This window comes from Canis lupus, chromosome 17, assembly GCF_003254725.2.
Source record: "Canis lupus dingo isolate Sandy chromosome 17, ASM325472v2, whole genome shotgun sequence".
In the NCBI taxonomy this organism is placed as follows: Eukaryota; Metazoa; Chordata; class Mammalia; order Carnivora; family Canidae; genus Canis; species Canis lupus.
Window position 1 is genome coordinate 34,427,174 of NC_064259.1, and position 24,954 is coordinate 34,452,127.

The 24,954-nt window shown below is 49.9% G+C and overlaps 1 protein-coding gene across 8 annotated transcripts in view; it reads left to right on the forward strand.

The window, feature by feature from the left end:
* Positions 1-23,327, forward strand: part of NEURL3 (neuralized E3 ubiquitin protein ligase 3) — a 31,423-nt gene extending 8,096 nt beyond the window's left edge. For 3 of the 8 annotated variants that reach the window (XM_035700524.2, XM_035700521.2, XM_035700525.2), the window contains 4 exons: positions 16,761-17,637; positions 20,040-20,525; positions 21,505-21,573; positions 22,414-23,327. In XM_035700524.2, coding sequence (XP_035556417.1) covers positions 17,610-17,637; positions 20,040-20,525; positions 21,505-21,573; positions 22,414-22,634 — 804 coding nt within the window. In that variant the 5' untranslated portion in view covers positions 16,761-17,609 and the 3' untranslated portion in view covers positions 22,635-23,327. Of the gene's footprint in view, positions 1-3,232; positions 4,867-15,513; positions 15,584-16,760; positions 17,638-18,114; positions 19,782-20,039; positions 20,526-21,504; positions 21,574-22,413 lie in introns of those variants that run through there. The other 5 variants (XM_049096190.1, XR_007403372.1, XR_007403370.1 and 2 more) reach the window with 5 other exon arrangements.
* The last annotated feature ends 1,627 nt before the right edge of the window (positions 23,328-24,954 follow it).

Consider the following 24,954-nt stretch of genomic DNA (forward strand, 5'->3'; position numbering starts at 1 on the left):
CTGCAGTTTCTGTCCCAACTAAGTCCACCCAAGAAGATGGTTTTCTTAGGATTTGCTGCTTCTTCATAAAAGCCTGTACTGTCAGGGTTGCCTGCAAGAACCCGAGGACTCTTGGTCCAGAGCCTAAATGCTGTCTTTATTTGAATTTGTCATGCCTCCTCTGGGAAAGGGTCAGCAAACCAAGGGTAGGGCTTGGGCTCAGCCTTCCTGGCATTCCATCCCACTCCCCCCACCTCACCCAGTCCCATCCTCCCTGCATGCAATTTGGGACCTTCCTCCAGCAAGAAGGCCAGCAGGCAGAGACAGGGAAGGGGGAGCCTCTGGGGCCACTGAGAAGGCAGGAAGGGCATGAAAGGCACCGTGGTCTGGGAAGCAAACAGGGCAGGCTCTGGATTCCCAGCAAGTGTAGGGGGATTGTGGGGTCTGGGGCAGGGGGGTGGGTGAGGTGAGGGGAGGCTTCAGGTCAGGGTCTTGGCCTGGTGCATTCTAGGGAGCTTTTTCTTTTTTTTCTTTTTAAAAATTTTATTATTTTAAAAACTATTTTATTTATTCATTCATGAGAGACACACAAGAGAGAGGTAGAGACATAGGCAGAGGGAGAAACAGGGTCTCTGCTGAACAGAGAGACACGGGCTTGGCTCGATCCCAGGACCCTGGGATCATGACCTCTGCCAAAGGCAAGCAGTTAAACAACCAGGCCACACAGGTGCCCTGGGGAGCTTTTTTGGATGGCCCCCAGATGGAGGAGTTGAGGAGGCTGCAGTGAAGTGGGGAGCCCATGGGAGAATTGTTCTTGCTGCCTGTGGAGATGGAGGAAGCAGCCATAGATGGGAGGATGGCAACCAGGCACCTCACCTTCCCTCTGGTCTGACCCCTGCTGCTTCTGCCACTTGCCCCCTCAGGGATGAGGCCAGAGAGCCTGCTGGTGCTTTAAATGGGAGGCAAAGCACCCATCTTCAGTGAAAGGGAAAAGGCTGAGAGTCAGATCAATTCCCAGTCCTGCCACTTACTGTGTGGCCCCTAGTATACTACTTAGCCTCTGGGCCTCACTCTCCTTATCTGTAAAATGGAAATATTTACCTTGGTGTTACTGTGAAGACAGTGAGATTAATGCATGAAAAATCTGCCTCGTATGGGCCACTAGGCTTCCAACCTGCATCCTGCCCTCTTCTCAGAGCAGGGCACTGTTGCATCGGGCCCTGGGGTGGACAGGACCTTACAGACCCAGGGCAGAGCACTGTAGGCTTTGGTTTCTGGGGGACAAAGGATTTCTCTAGTCCTCATTTGTGCTGGTCCTGCCTCAGTTCCCCTCCAGTTGAGTATGTTCCCCTCCAGTTGAGTATCTCCACTGCCTCCCTTCCCAGAGCCCACCCCACATACAAGGTCTTGTACAGAGGCCTGCCAGGCTGGTAAATAGCTTGCTGTGGGGTGGGGGAGTCTCAGTCCCCTTGGGCTCCTCTTCCCCACCTGGAGAGGGCATCCTTGGTACATAGAGGCTTGGCGCGGCTTGGTTCCTGAGCCCTTGCACATACAGCAGAAACTGGAGGGGTAGAGGAAGAGGAGGGGGAAATGCACATGTGGTACGTTGAGCAATAGAACACACATGTGCCAAACACGTATGTGTGCAAAGACAGAGCCGCCACAGGGAGGAGGAGATTGTACAAAACGTACTGATACCGATATCGATAATAAAAATCCCACTTTGTATATGTATGGCATGGAAAACTTCACAACTGTTTTCCTACATGAGCTAATTTTCTATCCTTGCCAGAGTCCCTAATTTCAAAAAGCTGACAACTTCGTTTCCAGGGAAAGTTGTGAATAGCTACCATACGATGCAGTGAGGGCAATGTGAAGGGGGAAAATCCTAATCTGAAAGTACAGAGAGGTGAGGACTTGAACCAGGGTCTTTGACACGGTAAGCAGTTCATGAACATAGGCTAATTTGTTATTAATGGGGGTGCATGGAAGAACCCTGATTTTAATGGGATTGGCAAAAACCCAGCCAACCCGGCATCCCTTGCAGCTAGGGATAGCCCTGCTGGTCAACGAGATGTAAGGAGTCAGCTGGGGTTTCTAGCAGAGTTTGACTTTCCTGCCACAGGCCCTGTCCCTTCCTCCTTCTCACTTCCTTTTTTCTTCCTGCTTGGAGGGTACAGTGGGATAAAGCACCAATCATGAAACCCTGAGGAACAAAGCTACTTGCCAAGGAAGCAGAACAGGAGGCTGCAAGGATGCTGGATCCTTGATAATTTGCTTGGCAGCTGTAGCAGCCTGGACTTCCCACTCTAGGACTTCTTGTCCTTTGAATGAAATGAGCCCCCATGTGGCTAAGCCACCATCCCGGGTTTTTGTTACATGAAATTCAATGCAATTCGTTTTTTTTTTTTTTTTTTTTTAAGATTTTATTTATTCATGAGAGACACACAGAGAGAGGCAGAGACACAGGCGGAGGGAGAAGCAGACTCCCTGTGGGGAGCCCAATGCAGGACTCGATCCTAGGACCCCAGGGTCACAACCACTGAGGCACCCAGGTGCCCCAATTCAGTACAATTCTGAATGAAGCCAGGAGGCAGGTGCTGGTCACCACACTAGCTAGAGAGCCCTGGAAAACTCATTTGCCTGGTGTCATTGGCTTATCTGTAAACCAGAGGTTGGTTAAGATAACATTTAAGGTTTTTTAAAAGTATTCTCCTTTGCTAATTTATAATATGTGGATATGCAATCTACGTCTAAGCATCTGTGCATTGGGGAATAGGATTTAATTTACAAAAATTCAGATTACTGCAACCCAGTGTCTTCAGGAGCATAGCTACCCTGAGTGTAAAATAGGTGCTCCTCCGGGGTTTCAAGGAAATCCTTCTGGGACTATTGCTACAGCTTGAGGCTTGTCCATTTGTGGCAAGAGAAAAAAATGGCTATTTTATTTTATTATTATTATTTTTTAAAGATTTTGTTTATTTATTCATGAGACACACACAGAGAGAGAGGCAGAGACACAGGCAGAGGGAGAAGCAGGCTCCATGCAGGGAGCCCCACATAGGACTTGATCTAGGGTCTCCAGGATTACGCGCTGGGCTGAAGACTGCACTAAACCACTGAGCCACCCGGGCTGCCCCAAAATGACTATTTTAATAAAAACATCTGGCTCTGTACATTTCTGTTGCCTAACGAGTGTGAGATTATTCACCCGGGGTGAGGACAAATGTGTACTGCTTTCTTTATTTTATAGGTGCTGGCACTTGAAGGAATTACGTCTAGAATTAGACTATATCGAAAGAAAGACTGTAATCTTAAAGGTTCTGTGACTCATGCCTGGGAGACCTGGAGTCGATAGCCCTTTGTTTAAAATCTGCCACTGTGATTGTGGCTGTGACAGTGTTTCCTTGTAATTCTGTAAATATTTGCTGTGTATATTTTAAAGATATTAGGTACAATCAGGTTCAGGATTGTTTTAGTCTATTGGTGAATTATTCTTTTTATTATTTATAGTGATACTTTTTTTTCCCTAGCAGTGACTTTGGTCTTAAAGTCTATTTTGCCTAGTATTGATACTGCTATATTATCTTTCTTTTGATTAGTATCCTCTTAGTACAAAAATACTTCCAATATTTCTGTGTCAGTATGTTTTAGGCATATCTCCTGTAAATAGCATAGAGCTAGAGTTTTGAAAATGTAGTTCTAGAATCTCTGCTATATAGGTGGCAAATATAGTCTGTTTATATCTGTTGCCATTATTGATATATTTCAATTTAATGTGCTCTTTTATTTATATTTACTGTGTTCTTGCTTTGCTTCTTATTTCCACTTGCTACCTGCTGTTAGATTGGTCACATTTTCTTTAAGCTCACCCCTTTTCCCAATACCAGTTTGGATGTTGCATACTTTATTTTTATTCTTTTAGGAGTTAATTTATAGCTCTCTCATGCATCTTTGATTTAACAAGGGATGATATTGGGAGGCCTGGGTGGCTCAGTGGTTGAGTGTCTGCCTTCGGCTCAGGGCGTGATCCTGGAGTCCTAGGATCGGGTCCCACATCGGGCTCCCTGCATGGAACCTGCTTCTCTCTCTGCCTGTGTCTCTGCCTCTCTGTGTCTCTCATGAATAAATAAATAAAATCTTTAAAAAAAAAACCCACAAGGGGTGAAATTAATCAGTATCTTTATGCTCTTTCCAAATAACGCCGACGATCTTAAAAGCTTCAACTCCCAATTACCCACGTCTCATTTTCCATGCATTGTTATCTAGTATTTTATTTCATTTTATTTTTAACATCTCAAATTATTTATATTGGTGGTGGTGATATGAATCAGTGACCTTTTTGTTCTATTTTAAATTTTTAAAAATTTAATTCCAGTGTTATTAACATACAGTGTTATGTTAGTTTCAGGTGTACCATATTGTGATTCAACAATTCTATACGTTACTTGGTGCTCTTCACGATAAGGGTACCCTTCATCCCATTCGCCTGTTTCCCTCACCCCTCACCCCCGCCCCTCTAGTAACTAGCTGTTTGTTCTCTATAGTTAAGAGTCTGTTTTCTGGGAAGGAGTTTGTTGATTTGTCTCTTTTTTTTCCTTTGTTCATTTGTTTTGTTTCTTAAATTCCACATGAGTGAAATCATATGGTATTGTCTTTCTGTTATTCCATTAGCATTATACTCTCTAGATCCATCCATGTGTTGCAAATAACAAATTTTAATTCTTTTTATGGCTGAGTATTATTCCATTGTATATATATATCCCACATCTTCTTTATCTGCTCTTCTATCGAGGGACACTTGGGCTGCATCCATCATTTGGCTATTGTAAATAATGCTGCAATAAACATAGGGATGCCCAAATCAATGACTGTTAACATTTATACATAAGATTATCTTATGGCCTGGCCTCTATTATTGTGGATAAGTTGTCTTCAATCAATGTAATTATTGCTCCTTTTAAAGTAAGCCATGTTTTTCCTCTGACTGCTTTTAAGATTATCTTTGGTGTTCTGTAGTGTCTGTATGTGGAGTTATCTTTATTTATCCTACCCAGGACTCAGTATGCCTTTTCATTTTTTCAATTTTTAATTTTTAAAAAAAGATTTTATTTATTCATTCATGAGACACACACACACACACACACACACACAGAGGCAGAGACACAGGCAGAGGGAGAAGCAGGCTCCACGCAGGGAGCCCGATGTGGACTCAGTCCCGGGTCTCCAAGATCCTGCCCTGGGCCGAAGGTGGCTCTAAACCGCTGAGCCACCCAGGCTGCCCTCAGTTGCCTTTTCAATCTCAAGATTCTTATCTCTTTTCCATTCTAGCAAAATTTCATCCATTCAATCTATTCTTCTTCAAAGCATCCTGATCTTTTATTATCATTTTTATTCCTTCCCTTATATTTTTAATTATTTTAACATACTGCTTTGGTATCTTTTTCAGATTGTTCTGTCATCCCAAATTCTTGGAGATAATTTTTCTATTTGTTATACTTGCCAACTCTCCTTCACAGTAGATGGTTTCTTCCTGTGATTTGTAACTGGTGTTTGTGAGCTCATCTTCAGTGAGATTGCTTTGTTCTGCGGGAGTCCTGTGTGTCCTGGGTTATGAAAATGGCCCCAGAGATCTGTTCTCTGTTTGTACCAACTGCTCCAAGGACCTCATCAGGGGAATATTTCTGTGTTGATTTTTCAGCTTGGGAATTCTTCAACCCATGGATAGCGTAAATTTATAGATGCTACTCCCGTGAAGAGTTAAGGTTTTAAGTATTGATTTTTCCTAGGAATCTTTTTTCCCACTCAGAGCCCTAACCCAAGACAAGATTCACTGTTAGCTCTCTAGGTTGATGGGTTGATTCTTTCCTGAGGGGCAGCCCTAGCTATATAGGGGTCTCTGTTCCATGTCTCCTGAAGGTCACACCCCTTGATCCAAGGAGGGTTTGACTCTTCAGCCTCTGTCATTAGGGCCCATATCCAGGGCCAGAGCTCAACTCTGTGCACCTGACACCTGGGTATTTCCCCACCCTTTCTTCAAGTTCTGCTGTGGTTCTAGTATCTTTCAGTTAACATTTTATTATAAATTTCTCAGTGTTTTCTTTTTTTTTTTTTTTTTTTAAGAAATATGATTCTCAGGGAGCCTCGGAAGGTCACACAGTGTGTTAGATTCAGCTCCAAGTTTATTTATTTTTTAAAATATTTTATTTATTTATTCATGAGAAACACACAGAGGGAGAGAGAAAAGCAGAGACACAAGTAGAGGGAGAAGCAGGCCCCACTCAGGGAGCCTGACGTGGGCCTCGATCCTGGGTCTCCAGGATTACACCCTGGGCCAAAGGCAGGCGCCAAACCGCTGAGCCACCCAGGGATCCCCTCTCGGTATTTTCAAAGGGAAAGGTATCAGTGTTGATTCAGTCCATGATGTTGCCAGTCTGAAACCAGTGGTCTTGGTGTTTAGCAGAGCACCTTGGGGAGTCTTGGGACCTGCAGAGTTAGGCCTGGAGATAGTATTGGTTGGGGGTGGGGAGCTGAACATCTCTGCATAAGAAATAAACAGGGGTTTGAGGGTGAGGACAGGAGAACTGGTTTTGAGATAGAGGAAGAGGGACACCTGGGTGCATCAGCGGTTAAGCATCTGCCTTCGGCTCAGGGTGTGATCCTGGAGTCCTGGGATCGAGTCCCACATCGGGCTCCCTGCATGGAGCCTGCTTCTCCTCCCTCTGCCTATGTCTCTGCCTCTCTCTCTCTCTTTCTGTGTCTCTCATGAATAAATAAATAAAATCTTAAAAAGAAAAAAAAGAGATAGGGGAAGAATAAGGGGCCAGCAGGGATAAAGGAAGGCTCCTAAAGAATGAACAGTGAGAAATCCTGGTGGTGGATGGAGCACCTGAGTGGCTCAGTCAGTTGAGCATCTGCCTTTGGCTCAAGTCATGATTCTAGGGTCCTGAGTTGAGCCTCATGGTGGGCCCCTGCTCAGTGAGGGGTCTGTTTCTCCTTCTCCCTCTGCCCCTCCCCACTGCTTATGCTCTCTCTCTCTCTCTCTCTCTCTGCCAAAAAAACTAAAATCTTAAAAAGAAGAAGTCCTGGTGATGGAAACATCTGAGGATCCTTGAAAACCGTGGTTGGTTGAGCTTCATTTAACTTTGTTCTCTGTGTTCAGCTGCACTATGCATCTTCCCTCCTCTCACACAGCAGGGGCCTATAGCTTCAGTCAAATTTGTTGCTCACAAATACCTGTGTCAGGGATCCTGGAGGGAAAGAAGAGCCTAGCCTAGGGGCGCCTGGGTGGCTCAGTCCATTGAGCATCAGACTCTTAGTCTCAGCCCGGGTCATGATCTTAGGGTCACAGTGTCCAGCCCCATGTGGAGCCCCATTGGGCTCTGCACTCAGTGGGGAGTCTGCTTGAGATTCTCTTCTACCTCTCCTTTCTTTTATTCTCTATCTCTCAAATAAGTACATATATCTTAAAAAGGAAAGAAAAAAGAGCCTATCTTGGGGTGTGCTGGCTGCTGGCAAGAAAACATCCATAGGAAAGAAGACAGGAGAAGGAGGCTTCAGCAGAAGGAAGAAACAGGGCAAGGAAGAGCCTGGAGAAACATGGGGGCTTTTGCTGACCTCCCCCACCCTGGAATCCCTGGAGCCTTTGAGGGGAGGCAGTGGGTTCCCCTCTGGACCTAAACAGAAGGCTCAGCTGAGGCTTTTTACTTCAGCTCTAAGACTAGCACATCCCACTCTGCAAGAGGACTGGAAGCTCACACATGGGCTCCACACTCGGAATGGCCCCCCATAAACCCATGCTCCGTGCACGACTTCACCCAAAGAGGCAACTGCTCACTAATCCAGAAGCCCCAGGTTTAGCCACCTCATCTCTGTGGAACACACCTGAGAACAAAGAAATGAGGTTTTATAAACATATGCTGCCAACCATATGTCACATACTTTGGCACATCTTTCAAATGCCTTTAGGGCTTTCACTCAGGAGCCAATTATCTTTGTTTTAGAATTAGCCAAAGAGTGAAGAACTTTGGAGTCAATCCTGATTTAATCTATACTAGCTACTAACCTGCCCACCGTGCTAAGTTATTCCATGGTACTTAGCTCACATGGGCCCCAGGAAATGTTTGCCAACTGTCTGACTGAATGAATCAATGAGCCAATGAAGTCCTCAGTAAAGGCACACACCAAGGATGAGATGTGTGTCCACTCACGAATGGAGAGAATGAAGTACATAAGGACAGACTATTTGTAAGCACACACATGGTGCCCAAAGCACATGCCTGCGTTTAGTTGCCAAGTTACCCATGGGGAAATCAACTCCCAGGACAACTTAGTCCCACTAATACAGAATCAAGGACCCTATCTTCCTTCCCTCCAACATATATTTTTCCACACACAACAGGGAACAGAGAGAGGCAGCAGTAGTCAACAGGTGTGTAGCCCAGTGAGAACAGAGACACCCTTATTATTAACCTTTTCATCTCTAGGGGATGAGTCTGTTCTTATCCTGCTTCCAAAAGCTCAAATGGAGAGAGGAGAGGCTCCTAGAGGGAAAGAATAGTCTGGAGCCCACTCTGGCCATATTTGGAGGACCAGCTCTGCTGTGGTGGAGGGGTCTGGGGTGGTTGCTCCCTGTCCAAGGACTGTGCCCGTGGCCAGGCACTGGACCCAATGACAATAGCCCAAATGAGCAGTGCTATTTTGGCTTTGGTGTAGGACCAGAAGGACCTCCAAGAAACCTTGAAAAATTCTTCTGGAAAGGTTGGTGATTTGTCCTCCTGGCTAGCAGAACCAGTTCTCAGCAGCAACACCACCTGCAGTGCCTCCACAATGGAGCACAGGCAGCTTGGCACTCAGGCCGTGGACCCATATGGTGCGCACACACGTGTCCCTGCATCCATGTGCAGGTGCTCTCATGCTCCGAGCCTTCCTTCCTTCACCTGGTACCCTCTGGCTGCCACCCTCTCTCTTTCCCTGCACTCTGTGAGTGCTCGCTTGTCCTCCTGTAGCCATTCTCTCCTTCTCTCTCATAGCAACGGCATGCCCCAGTTTCTAGCGGGGCACAGGACTGATCAGAATTAACCCCTACATTTCCTAGTCCTGGTGGCTGGGTGTGGCTGTGTGATTAAGCTTTGGCCAATGGGCTACGAGATGAAGTAAGGGGCCGTGGGAACCCACCTGGCTGCGCCCTTGAAGGGCAGGGGTGTGTCAAGCCTGCCTTGACCACCGGGGCTCCAGCTGGCTGAACCATGCTGTGGGGCCGGCCCTCGGCCACGTGGAGGAGGGCGGTATCTAGTGAGGGTAAGCAAAAGTTTTGGAGAGCCCTGGGCCATGCTGACTGTGCAGAGCAGAGCCCCCACCCCAGACTTGTGCTCTGAAGGAAATGAACCTCTGTCTTGAGCTTTTTTGAGCTTCTGGCACTTGCAGCTACAATCACAGCCTATAGGATCCCGTCGCACACAACATTCACTTCTCCAGGAGCTGCCTTCAGACTTTTGCCTCCATCCCTCCCGCACGGTCTCTCCAACAGTGGACCTCCTCCTGCACAAACCCAATGGCCTCTTCCCAGCTGTCATCCCACCCTACACCTGGCCGCCCCCCACTCCCTCCTCTTGCCCATTCTTAGCTTGTGGGATGCCACGCTCCTGGCACCTTCCATGTCTCTGCTATCCCTCTCTAGTGTCCTAAAGGGCCCTTATGCTTGTCCCTGATGTGCTGGTTTCCCCAAAATTCTGTCTGGGATCATTCTGGGGGATAAGGGCTAGACTGTCTTTCTGGATGAGAAGTGGATGAGCTGGGTTTCTGGGCTGAGGTGGGGGTGTCTTCTCAGACTCCAAGCCAGGCCTTTTGTCCTGGCTGGATGTTGGTTGCCCACGCTGCAGGGCCAGGCTGGTGCAGACAATGCATCTCTGCTCTGCTCATGATGGCTGGCTGGACTCTCTCCCTCTGCCCCAGCAATTGTCTTTCTTAGTTTCCAAAACCAGGCTGAGCCTACCTCGAATCATCTCTACCGAGTCTGTGGCTGGCCCTCACCTCCTGCTGGACTGTCTCCTAGCAAATACGTAACTCCTCGCCCAATCCACCAGCTTGCCCAGAGATGTGGTTGAGCCAGGGGCTGCCCTGGCCAGACTGGGCCAAAGGTTCTCAGAGCTCCGGAGATGCACAGTGCTCATGACTCACTCCCCAGGGAGCCCACAAAGGGCTCCAGGGGACCCATCTTCCAGCAGGAAAGGCACTGGTGTCCCCTCCAATAAGTGGAGGGCTGCCCTTCTGTGGTGAGGGACTGAGGTAGGCACCTTTGTTCCCATTTTGCAGATGAGAAAGCTAAGGCTTAGAAAGGGCAATTAGCTGGCCTGGGGGGTTATGGCTGTTCAGTGGCGAATTCAAGACTGGAACCCAGCTCTGTCTGGCTGTAGAGTTTATGTACTTGCCCACTCTGTTGTCTTCCCTCCCTAGTAACTCTGGAGAGTCCATCCCATTCCTCCAGCTCAACAGCTGGGCACTCCTGCCCCACTGATCTCATCCATCATTGTACGAGTGGCAACTCCCAAATCTGCATGCCCAGCCCTTCCTCTTCCCCAAACTTCCACCTGGATTCCCAGGTGCCCTTGGGCCCCCTGACTTGATGGCTCGCAGCTGCCTTAGACTCAGATCTCTTCCCAGACTTGCTCTCAGCAGGTGAGTGTCCCTCCCTGGGAAGCTGGCATCACCTCCCACTGTTGCCAGGCTTGACTTCGGCTCTCCTGTTGTACCCTCTTCAGCCCTGCACTGCCTCCTCCTTGCCGCCTCCAACCCATCACTCCTGATGCTCTGCACCTGTGTTCAACCCTCTCCGGCTCCTCTGCCTGATGGATCTTTCCCCAGAGTGAATTGTTCCAGGCCCCAGACCCAAGGCTCCTGCTCAGAATCCTGTAGCAATTCCGTTTTCTACAGAATCAAGTCCAAGCCCTCCTGAGCATGGCCAGTGTGATCTAGGTCCTTGCTGCGAGCTCTGCCCACACTCTGGAGGACCAGCGTTCCACTCTACCACTGGGCTAGATAGGGCTTATGGCCTACCTAATCTACATTTTCTCCTTCTTCCTTCACAAGAGAACCCTGATTTTTAGTAGCTCCCCCAATAGAGACCACATTCCTCAGTTTCCCTTGCAGCTAGTTGTGGCCACATGACATAATTCAGGCCAATGAAATGTCAATGAAAATGTTACATAAACCTTCCAATGAGTCAGCTTATAGGGAGTTGACTTAGCTGAGATGAATGCCCTTTTGGGTCTTTCTCCTTCTTGCTACCTGGAATGCTGATGTGCTGGCTGGAGCCCCAGCAGTCCTTTTGGTCCCTAAAGTAATCTTGAGTATGGAGGCCAGTGCTAGAATGGTGGAGCAGAAAAGTAGAGAGAATCTTGGGCTCCTTATGACCATAGAGCTGTCATGGTTACCCTAGATTGTCTACTTTCAACTTTTTTTACGTGAAAAAGAAGTGAACAGGTCTTCTTTAAGTCACTCTTCTTTTGGATGTTCGGTGATACACAGGCAATCCTGATCTTACGTGATACAACCAGATAGCAATGTGCACAATTACATTTCTACGTGTGCATGTGTGGTTCTTCCTTCCTGGAATGCCTTTCTTTCCTTTCTTGCTGTTGAAGTCCTAATTAGCTTGCAAGTATCAATTTTATTTTTTATTTTTATTTTTTTAGAGATTTTATTTATTCACGAGAGACACACAGAGAGAGGCAGAGGCATAGGCAAAGGGAGAAGCAGGCACCATGCAGGAAGCCTGATGTGGGACTCAATCCTGGGACTCCAGGATCACAACCTGAACCAAAGGCAGATGCTTAACCACTGAGCCATCTGGGCACCCCTGCAGTTATCAATTTTAATGTCTGTTACTCCACAAAACCTTCACCCATTCTCTGGGTGTAACAACCCCCTGCTGAAGCCATGGTTTTCCCAGCCTCAGTTTGGTCCTTTCAGAGCACTTATTTAAGTATCAAGGTGTATTTGAATTGACTGAGGGACAAGAAGTGAGTTTTCTCCAATTTCTAGGGAAATTGGTACAGTGCTTGACACATAGGAGGTGCTCAGTAAATTTTTGTTGAACACACACACACAGACATGACACTCACCCACCCCCAGGGCAGCTGCCAGAGACTTCCAGGACAGACTCGCTGACAGATGTGGGTGGGGAAATGGGGACACAGGGAGAAGGAAAACAGGAAAACAAACCCAAACCTCTCCCTTCCCCCTTTCTCTTACCTCTGATCACCCAACTGGCCCCCTAGGTTGCTTCCTTCCTCTGGCTCCCCTGATAGGCTCCACACTCGCACATGGAAGGTGCCCTGGTGTTGGTAAGGCAGGAGCCAGGGGGCCCAGGCAGTGGTGGCAGTGGATTCGGCCCACAGCAGAATCAAGGCCAGGAATATCTGGACAGGGCAGCGGGATAGAAGGAACAGCACACGCCTAACTAGGACTGGCTGCTTCGCTGGCACATCCTAGCCTCCCTCTCCTGACTTCCAGACCCCGAGGCCCAGGGTAGGGGTCTAGCTATTGACTCAGAGGATATGCTAGCCTCCCAGAGTTTTTGGGTGGCTCATCAGCAGGAATTGAGTGGGCAGGAAGGGGAACAAGTGTCCAAAGATAAAGGTGGAAGCCTGCGTGGTCTCCTAACCGCTCCCCTCCGGGGGATCAGACCCACAGTCAATTCCGTTTCTCTCCACCAGGCGGCAGTGCTAGCTAAGCCCTCTGGCTTCTAGGGAGGATTTTCCAAGGGTGGATACTCCATCATTCATCAGTTTACTCAGAATCAGAGTTTTAGGGCTGGAAGGGAATGTAGCCAATATGTAATGAAGGTACACTTGACACGCAGTTTGAGAGTCCACCTGGATGAATTCAAGATAGAGGACGGTTCTAGCACCCTGGAGGCTTCTTTATGCCCTCTTCCCAGTTATTAATTCCCAAAGGTAAGCACTGTCCTGATTTCTAACACCATAAATTAGTTTAGCTTGTTCTTCAACTTCATATAAGTAGAGGGATGCAATGGATGCTTTTTGCATTTTCTCTTAAGTCAACATCACATCAGTGAGGTTTAACCATGTTGTTGTGGCTAACAGTACTTTGTTTTTATTGCAATGAATCTTCTATGGTCCTTGCGGCAAGAACCTCAGTTAACCACATGGAAGTTCTCCAGTCCTGAAGCGGGATCTGAGCAGCACGTCAGAGCATCAGCACAATGGACATTTGGGCTGTTTCTAGTCTGGGGCTGTTATGAATAACACTGTTCCGAGGATTCACGTACCGGTCTTTGTGGACAAATGCACCCAAGCCTGTTGGGCATTCACCTAGGAGAGGCATGTCTGGGTCATTAGGTAGGCGTACCAGCAACGTTAGGAGGCACTGACACGCTGCCCTACTTGGCACTCACAAATCCTTGCTGACCACCTACTGTGCACATGGCCCTGATTGAGGGGCTGGTTTCTAGGCTCGGCAGCCCCTTGCCCTCTGAGATTTCCACCCAGTGGGGAACAGCTGAACACAGGCAAGTGTAATAAGGTAGGGGTATCAGGGCCCTGGTGGTGGGAGGGACAAGGGGCCAGGCTGCCTAGCTGTCTCCAGATTGGGCTGGGCTTCCACTGGCTTTCCATTTCTGCTCCACCACAGTTGGCTTGGACCCTGGACAAGCGCTCAGCTTCCTTAGCTGTATTAGCTGGGTATTGAAACAGCTGTCCAGCAGCTTCTCAGAGCACTTGAGGCTACTTAGGAAATGCTTCTTTGGAAGCCCTTTGAAATGATGCAGCCTGGGCAAATGATGAGGGCTGACTGCCAGTGAGGGAACCCTGGGGAAGGATGAGGGACTATGAGGGGGCTCGGGGACAGGAGAGGAGGCGGAGAGGCCTTGGAAGCCTCAGCCTTCTGACCTCCCTGCCTGGGGGTGCCCCTCCTAGCTTTGAGGGGCTCAGCACATCCTGCAGTACCGACTATAGCCACCAGGGGACGCTTCAAGAACTGTCTGAAGGCTGCCTTCCTCCAAAGGGCCAGTCACACTCCTTTGGAGCAGACATGCACACAGCCTTGCTGTGTAGGTGGCTTGGACACGACAGAAGGTCTCCGCCGAGAGGTGGCCTCTGTCTCACTCGGGTAACCCTTTAGCAATAATCCATAAAGCTCCTACTGTGGGGTCAGCACAAACAGGGAGGGACCACTAAATGCTCAGAAGGCTACAAAGTAGCCTAAATGAAGAGGCATGGGGGGGGGGGGGACGGTGGGCACAGTGACAGAGGGGAAGCAAGCCCCCACAGATCCCACGATACAGACATATGGCTCCTAGCTGCCTCTGACCAGAGCCCCAGAGCCCTTAGTTACTGATGTAAGGACCTGTAAAAATACCTCAGGAAATAAGATTATGTTGCCTCCCGAAAAGTCTGTGGGATGCTCTTCTGCCCGCGAGAACGAACATAATGTGCCATGTTTGCAAGAAAAAATGATAATGCTAGTTTGCATCTTACCGATAGTTCCAGGAGGTAGGATTTCTGCCCTTGTATTCTACAGATGACAGCAGTAATGCAATCTGCTGAGAATTACCCCCAATTCCAGGCCCCTAAAGCGGAACAACCAGGTCCCTGAAGCAGAACCATCCGCTTACCACAAACAGTCAGGGAGATGCTGGGTCATCAAGAAAGGAAATATCAGAGCCCACATAATCCCTAATCAATCAGCATGATCCAAGACCCTGAGTTTTCATCGTTTAAAAACCCCGGCTTGTAAGCCATCAGGGAACTCAGGACTGGAATCATTAGCCCCCCGTTCTCCTGGCTGGTGCCACACCAACAAATAGCCTATCTTTCTTTACTGCAAAAGCTCTGTCAGCTTTTATTGGCTTGGTTCCGTTACAGTAGCTCAGGGGTTAATACACTTGCTCTCGAGCCAGAGGCCCAAGGCCAAGTCCTGATTCGAAGTTTACTGACTTGTGATGGTGAACAACTTGCTTCCCCTCTTTGTGCCTCGGTTTCCCAGTTTGTAAAATGGGGATCATTATAATGAATAGATATTTTTGAGAAATTACCATGAGGATTAGCAAGTTAATACAGTATTGGGCTGGGGCACCTGGATGGCTTATGGCTTAGTGGTAGAGTGTCTGCCTTTGGCTCAGGGTGTGACCCCGAGGTCCTGGGATCGAGTCCCACATCGGGCTCCCTGCAGGAAGTCTGCTTCTCCCTCTACCTATGTCTCTGCCTCTCTGTGTCTCTCATGAATAAATAAATATAAGCTTTAAAAAAAATACAGTACTGGACTTAGAACACTGAGTGTGTTGTGTGATGGTGGTGCTGTCTTGGGCACCCCTGAACCTTAGATGTCAGGCCCGAGACAGGATGGCAGTTCCTCAGAATGCCTACTCCCCCTGAGGTCCTGCAGATGGAACTATACCACATCAGCCTGTTGGCATCAGGTAGCCTGATGTCTACAGCTTGCCAGATAATTTTCCACCAGGGCTGAGGGGACCTGATTTCCCTGATAAGCTTCCATAATCGCTTCTTCTATAAGGTTGTGGTTTATCAACATGTGATCCTGGCTCCAGCCCTCTGGTCACCATCCAAGGCAGCCAATGATGCAGGTAAAGCCAGAGTGGGGGAGGAGGGAGGAGGGAATTTGGGGCCCCAGCACTGCCCAGAGATAAGGCGATGCCTTAAGCCTGAATCCCTCAGGTTGGACCAGCAGGGGCCTTTACCTCAGACTAGACTAGCTGGAACCACCAACGTTGAACTTGCTGTGATTGCTATTGACTTTTCTCACCAGTTTGCCTTTGGCCTTTGGAAGATTACTTCTAGAAGTGGAAACAGAGGGAGCCTGGCCAGGGGTGTGGTGTGAAAGAGAAGGTCCAGGGTCCAGGCAACATCTTCTGAGGGCAACTGGGGCCAGACTGATGTCATCTCTCCATTGCTAAGACTAAAGTCACAGCATGTCAGGGCTAGAGGGGCCAACAGACCAGCTTATTTTGGCTTCCTGCTTTACACACGGGGACACCAGGGCCCAGGGAGGGCAGGGGAAGGCAAGAAAACACAGGAGGCAGAACCTGGGTCTCCAGATCCTCCATCCTTTCCCATCTCCACAGCCTCCTCGGCCTGGTCAGCAGCACCACTGTCTCCAGCTGCTCCAGGGACATGTATCCCTTAGCTGAGTTCAGAGTACTCACTGATCATGGCCTTGATCTGGGGTCTTGGGAAGGGCTCAGCCTGGGGGTGGGGGCCAGGGAACTCACAAGCCTCTGAGCTAACCCAAGGCCTTGCCACCTAAAGTGGGTTCCACAGAAACACCTTGTTAGAAATGGAACATCTCAGGGGATCCCTGGATAGCTCAGTGGTTTAGTGCCTGCCTTTAGCCCAGGGTGTGATCCTGGAGACCCAGGATCAAGTCATTGGGCTTCCTGCATGAAGCCTGCTTCTCTCTCTGCCTGTGTCTCTGTCTGTTCCTCTCATGAATAAATAAATAAAATCTTAAAAAAAAAAAAAAAGGAATATCTTAGCCAGAGCCCTATACCTTCTGAGCCAATCAGCATTTTATTTATTATTTTAAAAATTTTACTTATTTATTCATGAGAAACAGAGAGAGGCAGAGGGAGAAGCAGGCTCCATGCAGGTAGCCCAACATGGGACTCGATCCCAGGTCTCCAGGATCAGGCCCTGGGCTGAAGGTGGCGCTAAACCGCTGAGCCACCGGGGCTGCCCTAGCCTCAGTTTTCCTATAAAAATGGAGAGGGCGAAAGATCTCTGATTTGTTTTGTTTTTAAATAGACACCACACCCAACATAAGGCTTGAACTCACAACCCTGAGATCACCTGAGGATCAAGAGTCAATTGCTCTACAGATGGAAACAGCCAGATGCCCCAGATCTTTCACTTCGCGGCCAGAGCCAACACACCAGGAGCCAGGCCTTTGGCACGACCTCCTGGTGGGACTATGTGTGTTTTGCAGCGTATACTGGAGAGCGGAATTCCAGCTCCAGCAGGGTTGGGGGAGCAATCAAGACCTCTCCCATCCTGCCCGATTTTCTCCTTTTCCCTCTGCCTAAGACCCAGGGCTGGGGCAGCTTCACAGGTCCTGGGATGCAGCTAATTCAATTCAGTCCACTTCAGCAACACTGATTAGGCACCGCCTGTGTGCCCGGGTCTGTAGCAGTAGAATCTCCACCCTGACTGTGCATTAGAATCATCCTGGATGCCTTTAAAAATGACTGATGCTGGACCACCCCCTCCCCCAGGCCACTGGAATCAGAGTCTCTGGGAGCAGTCTGGGCATAAGTACTTACTAATGTGCCTCAGACGATCATAACGCACAGTGGGGCTCAGAACAGCTGGTCAGAAGTGAGGGAGTCTATCCTAAATCCTACTCAGGCCATCTCCCGAGTCCCTGCTTCCTTTCGGTCGGCCAGCTGTGGCAGTTCTGCTACGAGCCAGGCGCAGTCATCAGGAAATTCCCTGGGTATCATAACTCGTGACAGCCACATCTAATTAATCATCAACCTTGTAACATGATCCTGCCCATAACGAGGGGACCTGCTGAGTCTTTGGAAACCTGTCCACTGGTCTTCTCCAGACAATTCCTTCCAGACCCAGGGACCTGTGCCCGAGGACCCCAGGCTGATGGGAGCCCAGCTCTGCTCTGAGGCTGGTAAGTGGGAGCCCCAAGCCTGGTCCCTAGACCGGGGATGCAAGAATGAGAGGGGAGGCTGTGGAACCTTGGGAGAATCACTTTTCCCCTGGGGCTTCAGTTTGTCCATCTGCAGGCCAGGGCCAATGCAACTCACCCTGCCCACAAGCTTACGGGACTGCTAGAAGCACAAACCAAAAGCTTGCCAGGCACAATAGTTCTCTGAGAGCCTCGCCTGAAAGCACAGTGTTCCCTTAGCATGCAGGGCAGGGGATGGAGAGCTGGTCTTTTACCACCAGACACCAGGATTGCATCTCAGAACCCCGCTCCCTCCCAGGCAGAGAGCCTGGAGTCTCAGCCCTTGGCTCCCCAGGGGCACAGAAGCCTCACACAGCAGTAGCAGGTAGCACCCAGAGCTCCGTGGGAAAGAAGGTGGTAAGGAGGGTGGGGACCAAGCCACTGTAGCTGCTGCTGTGGCAACTGTGTTTTGGATTCCAGGTCATGGCGGTGCCACAAAGGAGGCAGCATAAGAGTGCGGGGGCAGGAGCTGGGCTCCGGCTCCTCTGCTACTCACTGTGGAGATGTGCAGAACCACCCCAAACTCAGTTCCCTCTGAGTGCTTCCCTTCAGGCTGTGGGAGGAGTGAAAGAAGCTGTAAGGGGTAATGCATGCCTGGCACCCAAGGGCTTTGATGGCTGGAGGGGTGGCCAGGAGGATAATAAAGATCCAGGGACGTCCTTGCAGTGCAGAGGGCTGACCCTCAGTCACTTAGATTCCAAGAGACTTCCTGCAAAGATTCTCTTTGAATCAGCCTCGGGGTGTGGGGTGGGGAGGGGAGACATCCAAAAGTTGTGACACCTGTCTCAGGGGGTAGTTAACTCCTCACATTTAGGATCTCTAGGCAGGTCCTTGGCAGGCCAAACATATTGATCCCATTGGTGGATAAGGAGACCTGTACCGAGAGGGGCAGTAGGCAACAGCGACTAGCATCTGGGTATCAGTCCTGGCTGCCCTCCATAGAGCCTCCTGGATGCCTCAGCGACTCTGCAGTGGGCCCAAAGACAATCCATCCGATGTCAGGGCCCTTGACTCTGGCTCCTGGTCACTGTCTATCTATCCAGGGACTCTCCCTTGTTTGTGCATAGCCTCCAGGAAAAGGCATCTGGGCAGACCATCAGGAAGGAAGGGAGAGATGAAGATATTCCAGAAGGGGATGAAGGTTCTGCAGGGGGCTTGGGTGAGGGAGGAGTGAACTTGGATAGCAAGGCCCTATGAGCGTGTTCAGAGGTCCCCAAGGCCACAGTGAGTGCTTGTCCCTAATGCCTCATGTGAGAGAACCATGGTAGGCTTGCCTTTGGCCTGAATCCATCAGAGACAGATTCCCTATGACCTCAAGGGTATCCCTTGTACCTGACCAGATTTAGCCTCTCCTCCTTCTGACCTTCTGGAATCTTGCAGGCTTGTGAGTAGTCAGAGAAGTGTGGCTGGGAAAACTGGTAAGATCCAGGAGGGCAGGGGCCTGCTTTTTGGGTTGGGGTCTAGTTCAAGTTCCAGTGGAATTCCCTTCCATTTCCAGCTTCCATCTTCCAACCCAGAAAGAGCAGGACAGGAGGGGAGGAGGGGTGGAGAGAGAGGAGAGCCGTAGCACTGGCTCAGTGCAGGAAGCTCACCAGCTTCCTCCAGGCTCAGGACTGAGGCTTGAGAGGAAGGGCCGCCCAGGAGGGAACTTCCCCTCCCAGCTGCCAAGTGGAGTGGGGTTGGGAAGTCCCCTGATTGTAAAACCCAGCCCTGGGGCTTGGCTGGCCCAGTCCAGGATTCTGGGCGGCAGACCTGGGACTCCCTCTCCAGCCTATGCCTCCTCCTGCTACCTCCCCCTGTGCAGGAGCCGTTGGATTCCTTTCTCTCCTAGGAAAAGGAAGTCACCCTCTCTGTGGACCATGGCCTTCACAATATGGTGCAGGTTCTCTGTGGGACAATCATAAAGTCAGACAGAGAGGAAAACAGCACCAATACCAGGACCCATCCCCACAAGCTGACCACAATTGGCAAGCCCATCTCCTCTCAGATTGTTTCTAGATACAGATAGAATATATATGTGCATATTAAACATAATATATATGTGTATTAAACATATATGTGTCGAACAAAACCTGGATCATATTATAGCTACTGTTCTAAAGCCTGCTCTATTTAATGCCAATAACCATTACCAGGTATCGAGAGCCAGCACAGGCAGGAGTTCCTTTCATTTTTACAGCATCTGAATTTCGCGATGGAACTCGGATCCCAGGCACCAAAGCAGGTTCCTCCTCAGGCTTCATCAGCTCTCCGGAGGGCCCCTGAAAGAGGGCGGGGCGGGGCGGGGGGCGGGGGGCCGAGGACTCCGGGCCGGGCCGCGCTGACACTGCCCCGCCTCCCCGCAGGCCCCAAGGCGCCGCGAGAGACCCTCCGCTTCCACCTGGAGGCCAAGGGCGCGCAGGTGCGGCTGGACGCCCGCGGGAGCACCGCGCGCAGGCGCGCCACGTTCCACGACGGCATCGTGTTCAGCCAAAGGCCGGTGCGGCCGGGCGAGCGGGTGGCGCTGCGCGTGCTGCGGCACGAGAGCGGCTGGTGCGGCGGCCTCCGCGTGGGCTTCACGCGCCTGGACCCCGCGCGGGTGTCCGCGCCCAGCCTGCCGCCCTTCGTGTGCCCGGACCTGGAGCAGCAGAGCCCGACGTGGGCGGCCGTGCTGCCCGAGGGCTGCGCGCTGGCCGGGGACGTAGTCCGCTTCTGGGTGACCCGGCGCGGCCGGCTCTGCGCCACGGTCAACGCGGGCCCCAGGCTCCTGCTGCGCAAGGGTGTGCTCATGGGCGCCCCGCTCTGGGCCGTGATGGACGTGTACGGGACCACCAAGGCCATCCAGCTGCTGGGTGAGGCGGCGGGCACCCGGGCGCCGCCCCTGGGTGGGAGGTGGAGGCTCGGGTGGTACCCGCAGCTGGGGTGGGGGGTGGGGAGATCGCTCAGGTTTTCATATATGGTTGTTGCGTCAGCTCCTGCTCAGTGTCAGGTATGAAGATGGGCGCTGGGGATGCCAGATGGACAAGACCCAGTCAAAGGGAGAGCAGCCTTGTCCCTAGAGAACGCTAAGATATGACTAGCGTTCCAAACATCTGTTAAAGGGGGGTTTCACAAAGGGAGAGATTGGGGACCAGGTTTTGCCCCTAAGTAGTTCACAAGAGTCAAGGGTGGCAAGCAAAGGGAACATAAGTATGAGGGTTGGAGGTGCACAGGAAGACTGGGTGTGCAGTGGGGGTAAAGTGAGCCATTCCGTCAATGGGTAGGGAAACAGGAACCGTCCCTCTAGCCACCTGAAAGGAGAGTGGATTTCAGGGAGAGTGGATACAGGAAACACCCATAAAAAGAAATATTGGGATTCCTGTGCTGCTCCTCCACGACCTATACAAGCAGTCCATTCTCTCCTCCGTTTTTAAAATCACTTGTCACAGCTGCTGAAGCCTCACCACCCCCTCCCCCCCAACACACCTGTTTTGGTTGGTCTGGCGTGGGCCCAAGCACCTGTTTGCCCCACCACCTGGGGGATTTTAGTGCACATCTGGGTTTAGGAAGGCAGGTAAGGCTGAGGTTCTCCAGTCAGGCAGTGACAATAGGGCAAAGAGGAGGTGTCTAAAAGAAGGGTGGGGTGGTTTAGGAAAAAGAATCTACAGCCTCACAAAGTCTCTGCTGGGTTAAACTGGGGAGGGGATGGTTGGGGCCGTAAGATCAGTGGGGAGCTCCAGCACTGTAACCCAGGAAAGAAAGCCCATGCAGTTACCTCAAGAGCTGGGAAGGGACCGTGGGAGCACCCTGGCTTTGCTTTCCCTGGGTCCTAAGTCTCCCTCTCTGCCTCAGATCCCACAGCCAGTGTCTTCCCCTCAACCATGCCACGGGCCGTCAGTGATGAGACTCTGCAGCCTGAAGGTGAGTGGCTTCCCTCAGCACCAGGGACTCCCCAGGACTCCAGCACCAGAGGCACCAGGGGAGACTCCAGCTCTGGAAGCTCACTAAAGTCTTTCCAAGTCTCACAATGTCTCCCGCAGGCTTTACGTCAAAAGATTGGGTGCTGCCTATGGGAAACCTAAAAGCAACTTAATAGCTCTGCCTTCTAGAACATTCGCTAACTTTACAAATTACAAGAGCACATTCATGAACAAATAATGTGATTTTGTCCCTGCTTTAAAAAACAGACCATGTTCATAATAAAAAATTTGCCAAACAGAAATAAAATAAATATTAAAGAATATATGTGGAAGTTAAAAAAAAAAAAAAAAGAAAAATCACCCGTGACCTCTTAGGTGGATTTTCTCCTACTATTTTGTAGTCATATTTCTATGGGAAATTGTGCTCTGTTTTCCTTTTTTCAAAGTTGAACTTTTGTACGTATATTATGGCTTTCTTCCCAGTTGTTTTCTTTTTGTTTGTTTGTTTTAGATTTCATTTATTTGAGAGAGGTTTGGGGAAAAGGAACAGGAGGAGAGGGAGCGGGAGGGGCAGAGGGAGAAGCAGACTCCCCGCTGAGCAGGGAGCTCAGTGCCTCAATTTTAGGACCCTGGGATCACAACCTGATCCAAAGGCAGACACTTAACCGACTGACCGCCCAAGCGGCCCCCCCAGGTTTTTTTCATTTGATTATGTTGAGAGCATTTTCTCATGAGGTAATCTTCAGAATAGGACTGTGTGTCTCTGCCCTAAGTTATAGCGTGGGTAGGCTGCTTGCTGTTTGCCCCCATGTGCCCCAACTGGTATTGTCCCCTTTTCCAGCCACAGCAGGGGAGGCGTGCATCATCTGCTTCCACCATGCTGCCAACACCTGCCTGATTCCCTGTGGCCACACACACTTCTGCAGCTACTGCGCCTGGAGGGTCTTCAGGGACTCTGCAAAGTGCCCTATATGTCGCTGGGAGATCAAGACCATGGTGCCTGTTCGGGGCCCTCCTACTCTGAGGACTGGAGAGGGCCTTCTGATGCGGATGGCAGATTGAGTCTAGCTCCGAGGCTGGCCTCTGCAGAGGGAGGAGGTGCAGGTCCACTCGCCTTCTGGAGAATAGTCAGAAGAGCTGGTCAACAACAAGGACAGCAGAGAGAGGAGGCAATGACTCTTTCCCCCTCCCCGACAGATTGGGGCCAGTGGAGAAACGAGGACCCGCTTTTTCTGCCCACACTAGAACTATCTCCCTGGTGGCATTCCTGACTATATAAAGTGGTTCATTTGTGCCCAGGGCTTGCTAAGGCTTTTGGCTGGCCACTTGGTACAGCCACCATAGGACAGACCTAGCAATGCTTGCTAGGTACATATAGGTCGTGTCAATGAGAAAGGCCTTTATTCAGAGATGGAACAGCCTGATCCCTGGTTTTATCGGGGAGGATGTTAAGATACCGGCATGTAGCTGGTGGAAGCCCAGCCCACCCTGGGGTACTGAGGAGCCTGGACCAGACACAGGGAGGCATGGGTGGAATGTTTATACTCCTGTGTGGAAGCTGGGTCCCCTGTGACAAGTCCTCCGTAAAGTGGATCAGTGGTTACCCACCCTGCCTGCCTTGCAGGGTGATTGTGAGATCCCAGTGAGATCACATATCTGCAGATGTTTCTGCACACGAGCCTGTACTGTTGTTGCTGTGCTTATTTCCTTGCCAATTTCTGAGGTGTCAAAATAAAATGGATCTTTTGTAAAGTATTCTGTAATGAGTATGTCCCCTTTGCTGCAGTCATGGGGGATGGATGGAGCTGTGGGCTGCCGGGATGCTGGGGCATTTGGGAACATACCTCTGTCCTCTATAGACACACCCTAGGCTTGCAGTGGACTGACTGGGTGGGGCTCCGACTCTCAGGCCTGTGGACTTTGTTCTGAGCATATGAAGGGGATAGTTCTGTGCTCCCAGCCCTGACATCACAGCCAGGCTTTGCCCTGGCCACCGTTGATTTGAGGGGACTGCAAGGAAGCTCTGGCTCCCGAGTGAGAGAGGAGTTGACCCGGGAGCCCACCTCAGCAGGTGCTCGTATTAGGGCAAGCCATACCTATTATTTTTCTATTGTTCCTTGCTCCATGACTGGTGGGGAGGTATCTCCTGGGAAAGAGGGCTAAAAGGGCAATTCCAACCTTTTGTGCTCAAAATTGTCATGATGGGCACCTTCATAAACTGCCTCCTTACCCACACCATTGCCAACCAGTGGGTTAGGGCATTGGGTTTGGTGACCCTGGAATAGCTTACACTCTGGAATAGGATCCCCTCTCCATCACTCATGAACGTTGGTTGTGTTACTTGACTCCTGTGAGCCTCAGTTTCTTCATATGTAAAGTGGAAATAAGATCATTTTTTTTGTTGGCAAGTGTGAGTATCATAAGTGTGAAACTTGTAGCTTTGATGAAGTACTCAAAACATGGCATCTGCCTTCTGAAAAAGGCATCTCCTAGGGGAAGCAGCCAAGAGATCAATGGGCTAGGTGTCAGGGATCGGGGTGTGAGTCCTGACAGCCCACTGACTTTTACCATGGGCGCCCATGTCACCCCAGTATCTTGGAATGATTCCTATAGATCCTTTTTTCCTTCCTTTAAAGTGTCTTTTTGTTTTTAAATCCAGAGACTTGTAGGACAAGGGCAGTACTTTAATCCTATTTCCAGTGAATACCTTCTTATTAGTTAACACCTGAGCAAGCCTGATCTTAGACATGATCTCTAACCAGAGTGGAGGGACTTCTGGAATGGTGGAGTAAGGAGTTCTATAAATCCATTCTTCCATAAAAGCGACACAAATATTGGCAGGATTATAAAAAATCAACTTTTCCAGAACTCTAGATATTAGCCAAAAGCTAACAACAATCTGAAGAGGGGTTTTATCCAAGAGAAACTGCTCAACTTTGGTAAGAACAGTGGGATTTGTGGTGTTTTGACTTGGCCTACTGCCATCCCTTTAGCCTCAACTCCATAGGAGCCTTGAAAAACAGCAGCCTTGAAGCTGCTGGAGGGGACAGGTTGGGTTAGAGGAACCTCGAAAGTTCTGACCCCCAAGTATTATCACTGTTTGGACTGTATGGTAATTCACTGGAAAAGCTTGATTTACGGGGTGTTGTTATTATTGAATCCAAGTTGGAGCTCTCTACTTGGGAAAACCCCTATTCCCAGGGCATTTGTCAAATATAATCAGGCTTAGTTGCTTAGCCTCACAGTTGCCAAAGACTGCAATACCAGTTGGGGCAAACATGAGCCCAGCCAAAGACCTAAAAGGGAGATCTGAGAAATTGGACGTACAGAGGGGAATTTTAAAAGCTCTGGTATAATTTCCCAGGGTCTAAAAGATGACGTC